Source organism: Nannospalax galili, unplaced genomic scaffold (assembly GCF_000622305.1).
Source record: "Nannospalax galili isolate Female #2095 unplaced genomic scaffold, S.galili_v1.0 scaffold686, whole genome shotgun sequence".
In the NCBI taxonomy this organism is placed as follows: domain Eukaryota; kingdom Metazoa; phylum Chordata; class Mammalia; order Rodentia; family Spalacidae; genus Nannospalax; species Nannospalax galili.
Genome location: NW_008355472.1, coordinates 499,872 through 513,880, shown reverse-complemented (window position 1 = coordinate 513,880; position 14,009 = coordinate 499,872). Strand labels below are relative to the sequence as shown.

The window sequence follows — 14,009 nt, the reverse complement described above, 5'->3', positions numbered from 1 at the left end:
CTTCCTTCCTTCCTTCCTCCCTCCCTCCCTCTCTCTCTCTCTCTCTCTCTCTCTCTTTCTTTCTTTCTTTCTTTCTTTTTGTGGTCTTTTTGAGACAGGGTCTCCTTGTAGCCCCAGCTGGCCTAGAACTCTCTACACAGACCAGGCTGGCCTTGAACTCAGAGAGATCCATCTGCCTCTGCATCCCTAGTGCTGGGATTAAAGGCATGTACCATCATGCCCGGTCTCCTCACTTTTGAGAGCACAGTCTGCAACACAGAATGCTTAATAATTTAGTTTGAAGTGACTTTCATTTGTCTCCCTCAATATTCCTGTCTTTTTGATTGTGAGCCTGAGCCTTTAACGGCTGTGGCAGGTCTCCAGCTCTCCCTTAACATTCCTTAAGACCCTCAACATCGGAGTATGGTTTCCTTTAGCTACCTCATACCTTCCTATAGCTGGAACAAGCCTGGTAGGGTAATTGTTCACTTCTGGCTGAGGGCCTGCTGACTGAAAGCGATGGAGGTCATACAGGGAGAGTGGAAAGGTGGCTCTAGGAGTACCTTTGACAGGATGGAGGTAACTGGTACTGAACAAGACCTGCCTACTGGCTGCTCTCTGCACAGAGCTTCAAAAAACAGAGCTGGAGAAGCACCAACAAGCCATGGCCTAGCTGGTCTACCCAGTCAGAATGTGAGATCTAAAAGGCATGAACTTCAGCTTGGACTTCTCTGTATCCTCTTCAGATGATCCTCAGACCACGCTGTTCTACAGACATTTGTTGAATCAAAGCATTGATTCAGTTTGGCTCAATTTTGAGGGAGATGGAGGGACTGTTGAGGTGCTGATTTGTTTTTGTTTTAAAAGTAGCTAAGTATGGTCCTGACTTAAATTTATTTACTTGGTTTTCCACTTTTATTTTATTTTTCTTCATGACAGACTGAGCTCCCAAAGGAGAGAAATGATCTGCCCTTTTCATAGCTAAGTTCCTACCTAGTACAGTGCCTGGGACAGAGTATAAATACTTCCTGAATGAATGAAACACACACATGCACAAGTCTCTGATTTTTCTAAAGAGAGGTGGGGGTATAGTGGAGGTCCTGAAGGGATAGAACCTTTTGACCCAAGCCTTTCCCAGAACTGTAGGTGAGGCTCCGCTGCTCTTACTGTTGTGGGGCCCTGACAGTCAGCTACACTCTAGGGAAGGAATAGCATCACTGGGAGGTATCAGAGATGAAGCTTAACACAGACGCTCTCCTTAGCCTGTCACCTCCTGCCTGCTTTTTGGGTCCTGTACAAATGGGGCAGCTCTCCAACTTTAAGGTTCTTTCTCCTCAGTTTATGGAAGTGTAAAAGTTTTCTATATTTAGGAAAAGACTAACACTACCTCTTCCTAACCCACCTTAGATTTCCTTCTAGTTACCACTTAGTGATCAGTGTGGAGGATTAGCGTTTATATAGGACAAGTGCTTAGAATGGTCTTGATATAGCACCTCTGCTACTCATTGCCCCAGCTTATAGGGGATAGGAAGGTGCCCACTGCAGCTGCCCTCACCACTAGTTCCCTTAGCTGATAAGGTATGTTTCTGTCCTGCCACTGCAAGGTCCTTCCTAATGCTATCATGTGCCAGCCACCTCTACTGGACTCATCCTTCCTTCAGACTGCTGAGCAGGACCTGAAACTCTGCAGCCTCTGCTTGTACACTGCCTCCCCAGCGGCTCTGCTCATCTCATCTGGCTGTCCTCATTGTTCCAGAGATGCCCGCCTTGATCCTGTGCCTGAACTGCAGGCCTGTATTTCCTTTTGGATGTCCCACAGGCATGGGACCAAAATTGAAATCTTCATCTTTCTTCAAGCAATTTTCTATGTGCTATTACCCAAGTAGCAAATTACACTGCTAACCTAGTAACTTGGGACAAACTGTAGCTATACTTCATATGTCCCCCTCACCCCCAGCCTTCTAATTGATCCGGAGATCTGTCTCTTTCTTTTCTTCCTTATAGCACTCTACACTTTGGGCTAGATGATCCATATTTCTTTCTAGTACAAGTTTCCTGAGTGCTCTCCTTGCTTCTAGTCTCCTGATATAATCTTTCTTTTTTGTCTTCCATTTGGGCTCTTTTTTTTTTTTTGAGATAGTATTTTGCCCAGGCTAGCCCTGATCTCCTGACTGCTCTACCCCTCTGACTGCTGGAATTCCAGGCATACCACACTAGCATGCCTATTCTTTAAGGTCTGATACTTCTGAGCACAAGTATGGCAGCTCCCTCTTTTTGCTGCCATGTCTTGCCCAAGCACTTGAAACACCTACTTATCTGGCTGACTCTTACCAGATAATGAGAACCTGAGGTAAAGCCTGATTAAAATCTGTCTTTAGAACTCAGCACCAGGCCTGATCTCAAGCAGCCTGAGGGCCTGGCACATGGGGCAGCTCTTTCACTCATCATAATCTAAGCACACTTATATGGACTATGACGACAGCGAGGCCACGGGCAAGATATGTAAGGCTGGGGAGAACTTTACCCAGAGGTGGTCTGCTAGGAGGGTCTAGCCCCAGCCATGTGAGGCTTTTCCTGATCTTCCTATCCTTAGGTTTTTCAAGAATCACACGTGTGTGGCAGCGGGGGTGGGGGGATGGGGAGATGATGGCTGGGAAGACGGCACAGTTGGTAAAGTGCTTGCCATGCAGGACCTGCGTTTGGATCCCCAGCACCCATGTAAAAAGCCGAGCACAGTGGCACATGCTTGTAATGCTAGTACTGAGTTGGCAGAGACAGGAGGATCTCAGGAGCTCACTGGCCAGCTAATCTTGTTGAATCGATGAGCTCCAGGTTCAGCAAGAGACCGTGTTTCAAAAATTAAGGTGAAGAACAATAGAGGAAGACATATGTCAACCTCGAGCCTCTACATGTACCAGCATACTTGTGCGGTGCACATGCATACATGTGCATACACATGGGCACCTACACATGACCATGCACACACGAATACACCACATTCACACACACACATTAATGACACATATATATGAATGTTCCTACCCTGTGATTTTTTTCTCAATACTCTCATGAGAATGTGACAGTTCAGTTTACTCCATATGTACTGATTTCTACTCTGTACTGCCAGGTGAGGGGAACATAGAAAAAGACAAGGCCTTTGTCCTGAGGAGCTGTGAGTCTGATGGGTAGGGGATTATGTCCTCCATCTGGGCTAAGCAATAGGCTTAGAAGGACTACCTACACCTGTATTCATACCAGTAATAAGACGTTGGGCCTGGAGGAGAAGTTAGGGCTCCCTGACTTTAGTAGAGAAAGCTCTCATGTCAGTAAAGCAGCTGCTTTGCCTGTCAGCTGTGCAATGACCCCTGCTTGCTGCTGGGACACCAGGGGATATCATAGATCTGCTGGTTAGGTGCAGATGTGCAGGTTGGAGATGGTGTTAAGGGGTTTACTTTCCCTGTAACATGCCAGCCTGTGTTTCAAAGGAGAGGAGTGGGAGTATCGGGTGCCGCTTCTTTCATAAATAGTGCCATTTTGGGAGCCTAGACAAGCACCCATGCCGTGCAAAGCTCACAGAGGACAGAAGAGGGCATTGGATTCCCTGGAACTGCAGTTCCAGATAATTGTTAGCTGCCATGTGAGTGCTGGGAATCAAACTTGGGTCCTCTGGAAGAGCACCTAGTGTTCTTAACTGATGAACCATCTCTCCAGCCTCTTGTTTGTTTTTTTGAGACAGGGTCTCCCTGTAGCCCCAGGTGGTCTAGAACTCACTATATAGACCAAGCTGGCCTCAGTCTCACAGAGATCCACTTACTCCTGCCTCCCTAGTGCCGAGTTTGAAGCTGTGTGCCATCATGTCTGGCTGATGGCCACTTTTTAGTTCCATTACTTTTTGTTGTTTTTGAGACAGAGTCTCATTATGTAGCCCTGGTTGGCCTGGAAGTAACTATGTAGACCAGGCTGGCCTCGAACTCAGAGAGCTCTGCCTACTACTGCCTCCCAAGTGCTGGAATTAAAGGTATGGGCCATTCCAACCAGTTTCCATCATCACTTAAAAAAAAAAGTTAATATTAGAAGTCACTGTGTTTGCTCACATACAGAATACATGATACTTACCTAAGAGACTTGTGGTGAGGACTAAAAAAAAATTTGTAATAGCTGGGTGTGGTGGCGCACACCTGTAGTCCCAACACTTGGGAGGCAGAGGCAGGTGGATCTTTGAGTTCGAGGCCAGCCTGGTCTACATAGTGAGTTCCAGGAGATCCTGTCTCAAAAAGACCAAAAAAAAAAAAAAAAAAAAAAAAAAAAAGTAATAAAGAGATAGAAATGCTGAAAAAAAGATTTGTGAAGTGTCTACATATGTAAGTGCCAATCAATGGTAATGTTCCCCCCTCACCCTCTTCTTTTTTCTTCTTTTTCTTTTGGTGGTACTGGAGATATAACCCAAGGCTAGGCAAGGACTCTACTGAAGAATGATAGCCCTAGTTCCAACCTCTCCTTTTGTTTCAACTAAAATCTTGAGCCTTGCCTTCAGGTACTAAACTGTGAGTACATGAACTAGATACATCAGGGAGGCCAGTTTACAAATGGGCTACCACTCCTAAACCCAGTTCGATGTGTATATTTCAAGGACCTGGTATTAATAGATTTATTTATTTATTTATTTATTAATTATTTTTTTGGTCTTTTTCAGACAGGGTCTCCCTATAGCCCCAGCTGGCCTGGAACTCGCTCTGTAGACCAGGCGGGGCTCAAACTCAGAGATCTGCCTGCCTCTGCCTCCTGAGTGCTGGGATTAAAGGTGTATGCCACCATGCCCAGCTAAAGTAGATATTTTTTTTTAAGACAAGGTCTCATTATGTAGCCTAGACTGACCTAGGAGAATTTGCAAACCTCCTGCCCAGCCTCCCAAATGCTGGGATTATAGGCATGGGCTACCAGATCTGACTTCAGTGATATACCTACAGCACCAGTCCTGCAGGGGAGCCTTCTGAAGGAAGTGCCTTCCCATGTCCTACAGGCCTCTGTACATATTTGCACTCAGCCAGCCTAACACCAGCATCTGAAGTGCCTGGAGATGGATGGAGATGGCCACCTAAGGGACCACCTGTGGGAAACACCAAAGGATACAGAAGGAGGTTCTGCCTTGTGGACACCTCTGATACAGTTGTCACCTGCTTCTGCCTGATGGCAGGGGAGTTTCTGGGTGGCTCTTTGAGGTTTTCCTTTTTGCTTTGCGACGGAAGGTGTAAAGAGAGCATCTCAAAGCAATCAGCAGAGTCACTGAGCTCACTAGAGGAAGCTTCACTCTCAGCCTGGACCTCTGGCATGACCTTCTTGTCCTGATCTGCCTGTAGTGAGCTCCATTCAACAAAAGCATTGCTCTGTTGAGCTCCTGAGTGTGTTAGGTGTGGGATAAGCTGTGGCTTATCAACAAAAACATTGTTTTGTTGAGCTCCTGAGTGTGTTGAGGTGGGCTCTCTAACCCCAGAATTAGAGGCTCCACCCTCACAAGCAATACTTTGGCTAGGAGAGCCCTGCCCAGGCAAGTGGGCGTTCACTTCCTTTTGTGGGCTGGAGAGAAAGCTACTTCTGACCTCGAGCTTCTCTCTGGTGAAAGGCCCTGGAGGACAGATGGGGCCTTCCCTTTGTACCTCATTGGGCTGAGGGCTGATGATTTCACTTGTGTCTGACATGAAACTGGACCAGGGGCTAGTTCTGTCTGTCACAGTGGTGATTTCATTTAGGGTCCTGGGCTCAATGATGTCTTCTTCATAGTCTTCATCACTGTAGGCTGGGCCTGCCTCAGTGTCATCACTGCTCTGCATCTTTGTGACGGGTACTGTATGCCCCAGGGACTCATGGAACACTCGTCCTCCACTTGAAGTCTTTTCAAGAACAGGGGGAGGTGGGGAATTTGTGCTCGCCTCTACTGCTCTTGCCAATGACTCCACTGGAGTGGGGCTTTGGTCTTGCACAGCCTCAGTGTCCTGAGCATCTGGGAGGGTGATGACCTCTCTGCTTCTACTCCTGGCTTGGTGAGAAGTCAAAGCTGCTTGAGACTCTCTGGTGATAGTCTGCAGATCTGAATAGCAACAGATACACTCTTACTATAGAGCAAGGGCTACAAAGCACTCAAAGTTCCCACACCAGCCTCTAACTTCACAAGTATCCTTGTAATCAGATTTTGAACAAATATTAGTTAATTCACCCAAAAGTCAGTGAAACTATATTCACAGCAATACAATTTCTAGTACTTTATTCTAATATTAGAGGACCAAAATCTAATCTATTTATAGTTGTGGATACACCCGTGGAAATGCTCATGCTCAGGAATTCTCAGGAGCTGGGAGTCCCGACCGGCAAGTTCATGCTTCCATTTACTTCAGTAATTACCTATATTAAAAACCAAAATGAGGGCCAGGCGTGGTGACGCACACCTTTAATCCCAGCACTCGGGAGGCAGAGGCAGGCAGATCTCTGTGAGTTCAAGGCCAGTCTGGTCTACTTAGCGAGTTCCAAGACAGCCAGGGCTACACAGTGACTCACACTCACTCTCTCTCTCTCTCTCTCTCTCTCTCTCTCTCTCTCTCTCTCTCTCTTCTAGCACTTGGGGGGAGGTTAAGGTAGGAACATCACTGAGTTTGAGGACAACTTGAACAGAGAGACTCTGTCTCAAAATCAGCTAACTAAATGAAAAACCCTATAGACTTCTGAGCTGTGGGAACGAGAATTTGAAATATGCTTGCAGCTGATTTTTTTCTGGAAAGACAGTGATACAAGTTCAAGAACTGCTAGGATCCATTTATCTAATCCATGTTTCTCTTTTTTGGATGGGGGAATGAAAGCTCAAGAAAGGAAAGAATATGCCCAGGAACAGTGCACATCAGTGTCAGAAACTCACAGGAACCTGGGTCCCCTGCCCATTGCCACATGCTCCTGTGCCTCACCACTATGTCCTTTCCTCTAAAAGGAAGATGGCAACAGCAACAAAAGATGTGAATGCTATTGTTTCTACATGTCACAGAGGCTTATCTGAGGGCAGACTAAGATGGTTTTGAAATTGGCATCTAGTGATCATAACTGATCAACCAAAAAAGCCTTGAGTCCTACCTGAGATTAAGGAGCTGACTTGCAATACCAGGTTACTGGATTTTTCCAGGATGCACTGGCCCTCAGGGTCGAGGTTGCTGGATCCTGAGCCCTTAAGGTCCCTATGGCTCTCCTGGTGCTTCGAAATGATAGGAGGACTATGAGAGCTGAAGGGCAGGAACGGCTTGCTGAGCTTCTGGCTGAAGTAGTGCTGGATCTGATCTAGCTCACTCAGATTCTTCCTGGGGAAAAAAGGGGGGGGGGCGTTGGATAACAAAAGGGTCATTCATAGCAGTTACAAGAATCTTTTTTGAGAAAGAGTCTCCCTGCAGCCCTAGCTGTCCTGGAACTGGTTATGTAGACCAGGCTTGCCTTGAACTCACAGAGATCCACCTGCCTCTGCCTCCTGAGTGCTGGGATCAAAGGCATATGGCTGGTTACAGAATCTTTATACAACACTTGAGGCAGAACTTTAATACCTCTCACTTGACCTAGTAACAAATAGAACCCGCCACCTCTTAACCCATCATTCACCTTTCATCCCTCTGACTATAATCCCGTTGCCAAGTACAACTTTGTCCCCTCTGTCTGGCTAAAGGGGTTCCTCTGCTGATTGGCCTGGAACTTGCTCTCCTTCTGTCTTAGCCTCTGGAGCGTTGAGATTACAGGAACATGCTATTACACCCGATACACACAGAATCGCTCTTGACCATCATGCCAGTTCTCCCCTTACTCCAGGCTAACATTGCTCTGTTATCTCATAATCGTTCTTGATTAATCAGTTTTCCTTGATCCTCAGGTTGGCTCTGGGATTCTCTGTGCTCCATAGTTCTTACTGTATTTCTCAAGCACTTTACTGTTTATTTCATATCTATTCCCCCTCATGCACTGTGAACTCTCTGATTTCTTTACACTACCATACCCAGCATCATGCCTGGCACGAAGCAAATGACTGCTGAATGAGTAAGTGACTTATGAAAATCTCCCTAAACAGCTGTAATGGATCCACATTCATTCTTACCACTCTCCGATGAGGAATCACACCACCCTCCACTTGTGTAGGATTTTATATTTTCAAATTCACTATCTTGGCAATTCTCAGCCAACCACTTGAAATAAGTAATTATCACTTTGCAAGCATTTGGGTTCACAGAATTTAAGTGATTTGCCTTAAATACCGGATAAGAAACGGTATATGAGAATTTGGATTTTGGGACTTTTTTCTAGGATGTTAGATGAGCTCTGTCCCAGGTGAGCCTCGCCCTTCTCCCACCTCTGCTGAAGATGAAGCCTGAGCTCCAGCTACTCCCTATGCTATCTCTTCTTTCCAACTCTTTGAGGTTGCAGCTCCCTTTTTTTTTTTTCTTTTCAAAGTCTATGACTCTAAATCACTGGGTCACCCTTTAAATTCCTTTTCTCTCAGCTTGGGTACCTGACCTTCAGTCTTAAATTGTCACTCACTTTTCCAGTATTTGTTAGTTCATTTTCCCTAATTAGCCACAAGCATCTGGGTCTAGAAGATGATATAGCAGGTATTTCAATTCCCTCTCAACATGCCTGGTCAGATTTGCAGCCCAGACACTGAATGTGTGGGAGGTAAGCGGAAGTCTTTCTATCCTGTTGTTAGGAATGGTCTACATGTCAGAGTCAAAGCCAAATGAAAGGAGAGGACAAAGCTGACACTACAGGATATAGTCTATCAAATAACAGTGGTGTCTACCACATCATCCAGGTGTCTATATCCTAAACACCTGCAGCAGGAACATGCAAGCAAAAGTGAATTTGGCACAGCCTGAGAAAATAAGCAAACTCTATGGTTTTGAGAGATATATGGATTCTATATGGATATGGAATCATAGCATATCAATTTGTTGATATCACACTGTACTTTTTCATTAGGTTTATGAATACTTGTTCTACATGGGCTTTAGCCCATCCAAAGCCCTTCATGATCTAACACCTACAGAGCTTGCTCTGTTCCTTCCATTTAAAATATTTATTTATTTATTTATTTATTTATTTATTTATTTATTTATTTATTTATTTATTTATGTGTGTGTGTTGTGTTGTGTTGTGTTGGAGGACAACACTTGGGAGTTGGTTCTTTCCTGCCACCTTGTGAGATACTGGTGTCAAACTCAGGTCATCAGGTCTGCATGGAAGTGCCTCTACCCACTGAGCCATCTTGTTGGCTTGCCCCTTGCATTTTAAGCTTAGCTTGTTCTGAACGGTTCAGTCAGTATTTCTCCACACTTGCCTTGTTCCATGCCTCTGGGGTTTCACAATATTCCTTCTGCACAGACTATCCTTCATATTTATTGACCTTGTCTTTCAAAGCCCAGTTAAAATGTGACTTCTTTAAATCTTTCCATGTGTAACATTCTGAATTACTCATTCCTCTGTCTACTTCTGGACAGGATATCTGCAGTTCTTCCTTCCCCGAATTGTAGTTATCTGGCAACATAGCCACTCCTGCACTGGGAATGGCAGAACCAGGGAAAGAGGTCAAACCTATTGAATTCTGAAATCAAATCCTTCTCACCATACCATACTTCTTACTAGATAACCTTGGAGCTGATCTTGCTGATCTATTATATTTCAATCTTACAGTGATTCTTTGCTAAATAAACCAACAGAAGGACAGGGAAATGGTAACAGGTGAGATACTGCTCTGGAATAAGGAAATGGTTGTGAAGATAAAGGCAGGGACAGAATGTGACTTTGCAAATTGTAAAGATGTAAAGCTTTAAGGTGTGAGTGTGGTTATTAGTAAGTTCTAACGAAGAAGGTAAAGTTCCTGTGTTTATAGGTAGGTTAGTAATAGAGCCCTCTAAAGGAGTAAAAAGTCTTAAATTGACAGATTCACCTGTGAAGATCCAAAGTGCATGAGATCCCCCCACAGAACATTCCAGAGCCAGGGTATCAGATGGAAATGCTGTATTCGATGTTGCCATTGTTCATTCACCCTGTGCTCCACAGGGGCAAGTCCTCACCTGAGAGAAGTCAGAATGGAGGTGTGGGAGGACAATGGCACTGTGGTCGGTTTCTCATCATATGTAGAGACCGCCTCTCCCTGCTGCAGGAATTCATGAAACCGGCGGATATTCTGCACATGCTCCTTGTGGCGGAATGCCTGGCTTCTTATAGTACTGCTTCTGTTAAGAGAAAATTAGTAGCCAAGTAAATCCCCAACCAAGGAGGAAACTTCTAGTGTACAACCAAGCCACTTTCTGAGATAGCACTCTAAAGCTACCCCTACCACCGCAACCAGTTCTGGCTTCCTCAACTCTTGCTCGGATTACACACGTTTCCTAAATAAGCCCTCAGTCTTACATAAACCACTTTCTTCTATTCTCCACATTAAAGCCTGAGTAATTTTTTTAAAACATAGGTCTGAAATAACAGTAGCAACAGCAATACATAAGGGTCTTTATTATAATGTCAGGCCTTGCTGCAAACATTCAGCAAATATTAATCTATTTCACCACCACTATTTCTTCCTAACTCTGGTTATTTTTTATTTTTTGTCTTTTTGAGACAGGGTCTTCCTGTAGCCCCAGTTGTCCTGGAACTCACAATGTAGACCAGGCTGGCCTTGAACTCACAAAGATCCGCCTGCCTCTGCCTCCCGAGTGCTGGGATTAAAGGTGTGTGCCACCACGCCCGGCTAAATTTATTTTTATTTTTTTTAGACAGCATTTCATGTAGCCCAGGTTGGTTTCAAAATCACTATGTCTGGAATTATAAGCATGAAGCACAACACCTGATTTATGTGGTGTTGGGGATTGAACACAGGGCTTTGTGCATACTAGGCAAGCACTCTACCAACTGAGCTACATTCCCAGCTCCTGAGCTAATGATTTTTAAAAAAATTTAAAATATTTTATTTATTATTTTTCTTTTATGTGTATGAGTGTATTGCCTGCATGTATGTGAGTGCACCCGTGTTGTGCAATGCCATGGAGGTCAGAAGAGGGCTTTGGATTCCCCTGGAACTGGAGTTAAGGACAGTTCATAGCCGCCATGTGGGTGCTGGGAATCGAACTTGGGTCCTCTGCAAGAGCAGTCAGTTCTCTCAACCACCAAGCCATCTCTCCAGCCCCAAGCCAATGATAATTTAAATAGCAACTTGGCACATAGCTCTGGGAGGCAAAAGATGATGTATTTTCACATAAGGTTAAAGGGCTCTAAGGACAAAAGATGAATGTTTCTTTCAGTGAGATGGTTCTTCTGATGGCAGTAAAAGTTCTAGCTTCAATCTTATAAAATTATTTCCATAGATCTTGAAAACTGGTGGGGGTGTGTGCACGTGTGCCTGTGTGTGAAGTCAACATAGTATTTTCTTTGTCTCCAGTTTCTTCCTCTAACAAAGGTAAGAGGCATGACAAGGCAGCTCATATACTCCCTTTCACTGACCCCATCAAAAATTACCTTCCAGGAGAGGAGAAATCAAGCTCCTTTGAAGAAGTGTGAGCAAGCTGATCTTGGGCGTGTCTTGCAATGGGACTGGGCAATGTGGCACACATATTAGAGGGAGGGAAGGAAAAGGAGTTGAACATTGGTATCTGAGGAAGCAATGAGAAAAAGGTACACTGGTTACCAACAGTCCTTTTGGAACAAAGCAGTATATCAATTTATAAAATGCACTCAGTATAAGCCGGGCATGGTGGCGCATGCTTTTAATCCCAGCACTTGGGAGGCAAAGGCAGGTGGATCTCTGCGAGTTTGAGGCCAGCCTGGTCTACACAGCCAGTGCCAGGCCAGCTGGGGCTACAGGGAGACCCTGTTTCAAAAAGACCAAAAGTTAGTAGCATTAAAAATGTAGGAAATGGGCTGGGTGTGGTGGCGCATGCCTTTAATCCCAGCACTTGGGAGGCAGAGGCAGGCGGATCTTTGTGAGTTCAAGGCCAGCCTGGACTACATAGTGAGTTCCAGGACAGCTGGGGCTACAAGGAGACCCTGTCTCAAAGAGACAAAAAAAAGTAGGAAACAGTATATTTTAAAATGAAATGGTGATCTTCTTTAAAGGGTAAAAACTCATTCAATTTTATGTCTTACGGGGTTTATACTGAGTTCAGTATTGTATAACTGTATTAATTCAACTGTGAACCTAAAAATTTACAGCCACTTTTGAAAGAGATGTATCCTCACTCTGGAAATTGTTACTGAATATGTTAAAGCAGTAATGAAATGCTTCTTCTAACAAAAAAAGCACTGGATGCTTTTGCAGAGGACCTGTGTCCAGTTCCCCGCATCCTTGAGTGTATCTACTTTATCTTGTAATAAACTCTGCCTTGCTTCTACACTTAAAAAAAAATAAAGTGCTCAATATAATTTATTGAGTACTTTCTCTATGTTGAACACTGTGATTAGCAATTTCTACTTTTTCTCACTTAAACTTTATAATTACCTGATGAAGTAATAGAATTGTTTCATGCTCTTGTTCTTTTAGGTAGCTTACGGATTCTTGGCTGGACATGATCTTCCATTTACATGTAAGGATAAGTGGGCTGTGCTTGTCTCACGACTATCAGAACTGATCTGAAGAAATGACCTTCTTCCAAAGGAACCATGAACTCCTGGACCTTTCCTCAGGAATTCCCTCCCTTAGTATTTACTGATTCCCAAGCTGTGCTAGGCAAATGTGTGAGATAAATAAAAACCAGTACTACAATACAGCTCCCTTCTCTGGGACAGTCTGGAAAACCCCCTTTTCTTTTGTCCCTCCACATTCAAATCAGGAGGTTATTTTAAGACACAAATATATAATAAAATGGGCTGGAAGCTGGAAGCATCAAAGAATATAAAGGATCTTCTTACAGGTTTTGCTCAGTAGAAACCTTACTTCTTAGATGTGAACCAGGAACCTTACCAGTGATCCTGGGGTCTCCGCTCCACGTCTTGCTTGTTTTTCTTCTTTCAAGTGCATCAGACTCTCCAAAGGGGACACAGCAACTTTTATCTGTCCCTGGCACTCTCCACTGAAGTCCATAATATTGTACCAGCCACAGATAAACTGAAAGCCAGAGAGCAGTGGGGAGAGGTCCACTGAGGCGAAGCCAATCACCCTCTCCTCATCTGTGAGGGGAGAGAAGAGAAAGCCTGGGTAGCCTGGCTGGGCATGTCCATCCATTGAGATCAGACACTGCTTACAGAGAAGCTGCTTCAGATGCCTGGAGTCACTGAACAAGACTGACAATGAGGCCGAGAACTGGGAGCCAGAGCCTGTTAGGAAGTCCTTTTCTGCTTTTTTTTTTTTTTGGTCTTCTTGAGTCAGGGTCTCCCTGTAGCTCCAGCTGGCCTGAACTAGCTATGTAGACCAGGCTGGCCTTGAACTCACAGAGATCTGCCTGCCTCTGCCTCCTGCGTGCTGGGATTAAAGGTGTATGGCACCATGTTCAACCTAACCCTAACCCTAACCCTTTCTTTTTTGAGACACGGCTTTGTGTATCTCAGGCTGGCCTTTAACTTGCTTTGTAGCCAAAGATACTCATCTTTCTACCTCCACTTGTGAATGCTAGGGTTACAGGTCTGTGCTGGAAATCCAGCACATGTGCCACGATATTGTTTGTGGTGCTGGGGACAGAACCCAGGGCTTCATGTATGCTAGGCATGCAATCTAGCAAGCCCTCTCTGTATGGCAGGGAGAAGCTAGCACAGTTGCACTTTTTCATTTTGATACAGTCAACAAGAAAAACATTCCTAAAGCCCAGTACTTCTTTTCCATAGTCCATCATGCCTCAGTGATTTTTCTCAGCTCTGTGTGTGTGTGTGTGTGTGTGTGTGTGCGCGCGCGCGCGCACGCGCGCATAATCTTTGAAATTATGGGATTATGGGAAATTTGGGCTTTTCTATTTATAGCTGTCTGCATTTTCCAGTTTTCTAAGGCATAGATATGTGTTATAGTTAATTAAGAACCAACTAAATAAGTTATAGGG

At 44.6% G+C, this 14,009-nt stretch overlaps 1 protein-coding gene across 3 annotated transcripts in view; it reads right to left on the bottom strand.

Moving 5' to 3' along the window:
* Positions 1-14,009, bottom strand: part of C2cd3 (C2 domain containing 3 centriole elongation regulator) — a 137,572-nt gene that overhangs the window by 17,061 nt on the left and 106,502 nt on the right. For 2 of the 3 annotated variants that reach the window (XM_008852708.3, XM_029555885.1), the window contains exons 27-31: positions 12,944-13,149; positions 11,503-11,636; positions 10,065-10,226; positions 7,093-7,313; positions 5,110-6,064 (exon numbers count right to left, since the gene is read on the bottom strand). In XM_008852708.3, coding sequence (XP_008850930.1) covers positions 5,110-6,064; positions 7,093-7,313; positions 10,065-10,226; positions 11,503-11,636; positions 12,944-13,149 — 1,678 coding nt within the window. Of the gene's footprint in view, positions 1-5,109; positions 6,065-7,092; positions 7,314-9,130; positions 9,549-10,064; positions 10,227-11,502; positions 11,637-12,943; positions 13,150-14,009 lie in introns of those variants that run through there. The other variant, XM_029555886.1, reaches the window with a different exon arrangement.